This window comes from Mus caroli, chromosome 5, assembly GCF_900094665.2.
Source record: "Mus caroli chromosome 5, CAROLI_EIJ_v1.1, whole genome shotgun sequence".
NCBI lineage: Eukaryota > Metazoa > Chordata > Mammalia > Rodentia > Muridae > Mus > Mus caroli.
This window is the reverse complement of record NC_034574.1, coordinates 56,134,969-56,141,843: the sequence shown is the minus strand read 5'-3', so window position 1 is coordinate 56,141,843 and position 6,875 is coordinate 56,134,969. Positions and strand designations below refer to the sequence as shown.

General features: G+C 40.9%; 1 protein-coding gene across 4 annotated transcripts in view; it reads left to right on the top strand.

The window, feature by feature from the left end:
- Arap2 (ArfGAP with RhoGAP domain, ankyrin repeat and PH domain 2) overlaps positions 1 to 6,875 on the top strand; it is a 164,701-nt gene that overhangs the window by 15,361 nt on the left and 142,465 nt on the right. For all 4 annotated transcript variants that reach the window (XR_003836690.1, XM_021162421.2, XM_029477281.1 and 1 more), the window contains exon 2: positions 574 to 1,613. Coding sequence is in view for 3 of the 4 variants with exons in the window: in XM_021162421.2 (XP_021018080.1) it covers positions 715 to 1,613 (899 nt within the window). In the remaining variant the exon portion in view is untranslated. The remainder of the gene's footprint in view (positions 1 to 573; positions 1,614 to 6,875) is intronic.

Below are 6,875 nucleotides of genomic sequence, written 5' to 3'. Positions count from 1 at the left end.
GATGAACAGCAATGTGGAAGTGTAAGCCAAATAAACCCTTTGCTCCCCAACTTGCTTCTTGGTCACAATGTTTGTGCAGGAATAAAAACCCTGACTAAGACAGTGAACATTATAGAACTTCCACAAAGGCTTTGAGAACCTGTCCTCATCATTTGCCCTGGACTTTTATATCAGCTAATGATATACATTAAGTTTTTGTCACATGTATATGTTTGTGAGACTCGTTTTAATTTTGGTATTATGACAGCACTTGTGTTCTGCAACGTTGTGTTAAGCCTGGGAATTGGCTTTCAAGGCCATAGGACAGTCTAGTCTTGCAGGTGGCAATTGATGACTTATTTCTGTTTTGTTTTCCAAGAGTAAGTTTAACATAAAACCAGGCTTTGCTAATTGAAACCTGGGCTGGGGATGAGGCTTGGGGATAAAGTGATTGCTTAGCATGTCTGAAGATTTTTAATTTACTCCCAGCACCACTAAAAGAATATGTATGTGTGTCTGTGTGTGTGTGTATAGTTTATTTTTATATATTATTATATTTTCTTATAATAAAAATACCCTAATTATATTTTCCAGGTTTGAGCACATGAACAGAAAATAACATTCTAAAGACTTTTGTCAGAAGTGATAGGGAGGAAAAACCCATAAGAAGTACTTCCTTGTGTGTGTGTCTCATGGTGCAGCTTTTAATACTCACATAGTAATGAAGCCACCATTATGTCCTCAGTCAGCGAAGTAAATGCGGACATCAGAGATTTCCTGATGAGCATCAATTTGGAGCAGTACCTCTTACATTTCCGTGAATTTGGTTTTTATACTGTGAAGGACTGCACGTCGATAAATGACAGCGTGCTCCATCAGATTGGAATATCACCTACGGGGCACCGTAGGAGGATACTGAAACAGTTACAAATGATCTTTTCAAAAATGCAAGACTTCCCCATATATGCAAATGTGCATAAGGCAAAGAACGGCAGCACCACAAAAGAGCAACAACACAGTGATCCATCTTCCAGCAGCAACACCGGCATAGAATGTTCCGATTCTGTTACTGTCCATAGACCTGGCCCAGCACCATCAGAGATGGTTACAACCAGTACCCTTAGTGAAGGAAACTGTCAGTCTCCGAAATCACATGATAAGCTATGTCTTTCGTCATATGACCTGCCCTGTCCAGAAGAAGAGCTACACCAGAATGTGGATTCTTCGAAAGATTCTTTATTTGGTGGTGTAAATGTCAAAATAGATTCTTTGATTACGAAGAAGGCTGTGGAGTACACAGTTGGAGGAGAACACACAGAAAAAGGCAATCTGACATCAGAAGATTCCAGCAAGGAACTTAGTACAAACACTGAATGTCTTCCCTCTGGGGACTGTCCAACATCAGACACACATTCTGGAAACGGGACGAATGGCGTATTAGAAAGCTTCCCGCCAACCCCGTTCTTTCAGTTTCAGGGAGAGATGGTTGTGAATGAACTGTACGTTCCATCCTCACCAGTCCATGGTCCCATGAGAAGCCGGAGCAAGTTGGTTTCCAGACCTTCTCGATCATTTCTACTAAGGCATCGCCCTGTACCAGAGATCCCAGGGTCAACAAAATCAATTCCAGGGAGGTAAGCATTGGGACAGAAACTTTGTGTATTCAATATGGTCGACTTTATTAATTTTTTAGCAACAGTGTTTTCAGCATCCCTTTCTAAGGCTGCCTTGTATACATACAACTAGTATACCAGTCTTTTCATTGTTCCTCTTTCAGACATTTTATCTCTGTGTTCTTTGTACTGCATATGACTCCCCAGATTCTGTTTCTAGTTCATACGTAGCTGCTGGGGTCTGTAGCCTTCCCCTGTTTCACTGGGGAGCATCCCTTTGCAGCCCCTGGATATTCCTTCCCTTATACCCCTCCTCATCTGGTATTATGCTCCATTAGACTAGATCGCATGTTTGAGTTGCTGACTCTCTCTCCTTCATTATTTACTCTTTGGCAGGTAGTTTCTCATTGCCTGGCACTGTGCTTGGCACCTATTAATAATTCAACACAAATCTGTTGAACTTGGAAGTAGTTGCACTGGGCTGGGGGGCAGAGAAAAGGAAAAAGCTTTTCAGTCTAGTGCAGAAGACAATGTGTAGATAGCATGAAGTAACAAGTATGGAGTCTGGAGTTCATGAACTCCAGAACTCCAGAACCCCAGTGAGAGGGACCCGACGAAATACAGTTGGGTTGCAGGTATTCTCAAGTAGCCAGATGATTTCAAAGACTCTGACTTAAAGCAGAGAGAATCTTCCATCATTTATCATTTATACCTAAAATAGTTTGGGTTGTCTCCAGGGATGGGCGGAGTATGACCTACCCATCTTTCCAGCGATTGCTACACTTGGTTCTGCTGGGAAGTAAGGTGTGGTTCAGGCTTGACGGGGCTCACACCGTGGAGCTGTAGAGCTTTTCACACACTGCAGGCTGATATCTCCTGCCAAGGCCTCTTTCCAGCCCAAATCTGTGGCTGCTACTGAGTCTTCTGTCCTGCAGGACCCTTGGCAATTGAAATTGTATTTGCAAGAGAAGAGGTAACAGGACATCTCTGTAAAGTGTAGCAATTTATGACTTGGTTGAATGTAAGTATTTCTACTATATTAGAACATAAGGTCTTTGAGGAGAGAGACCCTAGTTAATTTCTCTTTGCCATGATGGGCTGGACATCAATAGCATAGTCGTGTTTGCTAGGAATAAGTAGTAAAAATAACATCTGTAAAATATATAGGCCCCAGCTTGCTCCATGACTTTTAGTCTCTCCATTCTTCACAGAGACCATGGAAATAGCGATTCTTTCCCTGTTACTCATTGGGATGCAATCTTCGGTTCGTTTTCTCAGAATCTCTGAGTCAGGGAACTGAGATCTGATTCCAGAAAGGTGTCAATGTCATGCAAAAGGTGAAACCTGGTGTTTACCAAGAAGCAGGGGTAATAATGTCATTTAAGTGTTGAGCTTCTAGCTTGCCTTATAAAGTCCAGAACCTACTTCTTTCCCCCCCTTCTTTTGTTCAGTATTTATTTTTAGAAGGACTAGGCAATATACATAGATTAAAAACTCTTACCATTAAGCAAGTCCTGAGGACCATGACAGCTGTAGAAGACTGCAAACTGAGTGTATAGCATGCCCCTCCTTACATACAATTATTGCAACATGTTGACTGAAAATTTAGCATAAGAAATATATCATGAGATGACAAAAGAAGATGTTAATAAAAAAGGAAGAAATTGTAAAAAAGAATACAATATTATTATAATATTCAGTAATTGCATTTTGGGGTCCTGGTTGCACTGCTGAGTCTATTTGTGATCATGGCTGGATCCCTGGTTGCTAGCACAATGGAATGTAATATAGAGTTATCCTCTCCATAATTTCCAGCACAAAGATTATAATTGCATCATTTCTCCCTCCCTTCTCCTTCCTCCTCCCTTTATGTCCCATATACCTCTCCTTGCGCTCTTTCAAATTCATGGCTTCTTTCTTCATGAATTATTGCTACATGCATATATGTGTATGTATACCTAACTTCAACCTGGTAATTCTGTATAATGTTACTTGTAAATCTTTTTCAGGGCTGATTGGTGTGCTCTTCCCTGGGGCAGTCTATTTCTCCCACTCTCATCATTCCTTAGTTACCTATAGTTCTTTCTGGAGGGCTGCGGCCTGTGAGCCCCCTCCTCCTCCAGTCTACTTCACCATGTCTATTGCAGCGCTCTTTGTTCAGAACTATGTCTAGGCAGCCACATTAGACTTTATGGATACAGCTTCTGAAATTACCAGAAGACAGTCTCACAGATTTCCCCATCCTTTAGATCGCTCTTTTAGTTTTCTTTTTTCTTCGTTAATATAATTATTCATTCACTTTAGATCCAGATGAAAGTCCTCTTCCCCCTTCTCCTATCAGTCCCTCACCCCCACCCCACCCCCAACTGCTTTTCTCCCATTCCCCGCTGCTCCTCTTCTTCTCAGAGAAGGGGATGTGCCCTACCTGCCCTGGCACATCAAGTCTCATCAGTATTAAGTGCATCCTATCCCACTAAGGCCAGCAGAGCAGCCTAGTTAGGGGAAAGGGGTCCAAAGTTAGTCTTTCTGGCACCTCGTCTGCAATGTTCCTTAAGCCTTAGGTGAGGAATTTGTTTTGCAATGTATCCTGGGATTGGACTTTATAACTCTGGATGTTAATTGGGTGTAATTTTTTTTTTTTTTTTTTTTTTTTTTTTTTTTTTTTTTTTTTTTTTTTTTTTTTTTTTTTTTTTTTTAGTAATAGTCTCTGTTGCATTGAGAAGTTTCTTCAAAGAGGACTACACATATCTGGTTCTAAGCACAGATAGAGTAGTGATCAGGGATTATGCTAGTTTAGAAAAGTAGCATTGGGAGCTTTTTCTTCTGGATCTATGATTTCACTAGTCCTGAGGAGTGATCAGGGTTCCAGTACCAGATCTGACTTCCCTCTTGTTGAATGGGTCTTTAGTCTAATTAGAGAGCTCTTAGTTACCACCAAGGTATACATGCCACTACTGTACCCTTAGGGTTATCATGCCATGCTATTATAGTGGAACCTGATCTCTTAATATTGATTTTAAAAAGTTTTCTTCATATGTAAGAATTTGACTCAAGATTATACATCACACATTATTATATAACCTTCTAGCCTTAAAATACTTGCTAAATATGAACAATTAAGTAAAAGCACACAGGTCTTCCTATGTCAGAGGCTTTCTGTACGTGAGAGGGGTCTACTGTGAATGCATACAGGAAAACTGACTACCTGTTAAGTCTGGGGGGAACTGGGGGAAAAGAAACTGTCCTGTGCCAGTTTCACAAGTTTTAATTATATTGATGCTTGTATGTAGGTGCACAGGGCCTATGGTGTTGCACTGTCATCTTCTGGGAGTCCCAACAGGATTTCAGAGCTAGATGGATGTTGGAGTTAGAGGAGAAAGCATTGCAAACAGGTACTAGCATTACTGGTGCAGGAGCCGTCATAGAGAAGAGCATGAGGAACAGTGAGAGCACAGTGAGAGCACCCGCACTCGTTGAATGGGGCAAAGGGTAACCAACTGTGAAAAGGAAACTAATTCTGTGTACAGTGTAAACAACAGCTAAGGGTTCTTCTCTTATGAAGTATGTACAATTTACTCTGGGTCTAGTGGCATCTCTGCATCTGTCCTTGATGATAAGGATGCTATTCCTTTTACTGGGAAACCTCATCTTCTGCTTTTAAGAAATAAATCCAAGGTTAGAGCAGTGTCCTCCTTCCTGCTGTTGTTAAACACTTGAATGAAGTGCCTTTAATTTACAATATTCCAAATGTGAGAATGGTTTCGTTTTGACAGCTTTGGATAGAAAGAATCTCTCTATCACATGAGAGCCTGTCGTTGTTAAAATGGAGAACTTTTAATACTTAGAAGTAACATAATATGCAGATGAGTTATAAACTAATGCCCGTGAAGTAGTCATATAGCTTGATGCTTAGACTTGGCTATTGCAATCCTTCTTTACCTCTATTGTGGAAGTAAAGAGAAATATACACATATGTTACAAACGGGGGAAGCTGAGGGTGTAGCCCAGGTGATGGTGTTTACCCAGCATGCAGGAAGCCCTGGATTAGGTGACCCTCAGCACTGAATAAACCAGGTATGGGAGTATATGCCTCTTACCTGAGCTCTCAGAAGGTGCTCAGATCACAAAAGGAACAACCAAATGAAAATAATTCCGGAAGGCCACTGCCTGTTTTTCCTTGTGATCCTCTGCATTACAGACAGCTTATACACAGTTTCATAGTGCTTTAATATGACCCTTCAAATACAGCTGTGGGTTACTGAACGGGAGTTTCTCTTTGGTCAAATAATATCTATAAAAGATATTGCATGTAGTCTTTTGGTGCCTGATAACAATAGTGTTTTGTCTCCTCCCTCTGTCCTCTCTCCTGACTTATCAGACTCAGTTGATATTCTAGTTCCATGTTTCTCTTCTTGCTTTGACTTGTTTCTGAATGTACACCTGTTCCTTTTCTTTGCAGAGCGGGTCTAGTGTGGTGGGGAGGACAGTGCATGGTGTGGTGACAGGACTAGTCACACTAGTTCCCTCCTCTTCTGTCCTACTTTGACTTGGTGCTGTTCTTTTGGAGTCCAGAGCAGAAATTGTGATGAACCTCTGTCTGTTTTCCCTTAGGAATTCTGGGAGTGTCCCATGACCCCATGCCAGGTAGTCTTGAGAGAAAAAGAACAGATGTCTTTGATCCACTAAAAGAAATATGTTCCTTTTCCTCTCCTGAAGTTTAAAGTTTTGTTTTGTTTTGTTTTTAACATAGTTCATGCAGCTATTTGGTACTTAGTACAGCTTGTAGACCCTCTCTTTTGGATAAAATACCCCCTGAGCATTTAAAGAAGAGGAAAATGAGGATCTGGGAGTTGTGGGAAGGGAACAGTGTCTAACTGTGAATGTGGAGATCTGTTTGCCTCCATTTCCACCTCATTTTCAATTTCTTTCAAACCTTGGTCTGGCATGGTGGTTCATGTCTGTCTTTCTAGCTCTCTGGATCAGAGGTAGGAAGATCACAGGCTCCAAGTCAGCCTGGGCTACGTAGTGAGATTCCATCCTAGATAAGGGAGAGAACTCAAACTTTTTCCCAGTGTGGAAGAATCTTTTATAAACTTTAGTAGAAAAATGCACAGGAAGTATAAAGGGACAGTAATAGGGAGTTACTGAATTGAATAAAGAACTATATAAGAGCATTTATATTAGAAGCAAAGTTAGAGTTTGTTGAGAAAATGTTTTAAAAAAGATTTACATATGATTTGGGAAAGAAAGAGTCCTGTGGGAAGAGGCCTTAGGTGTACACAT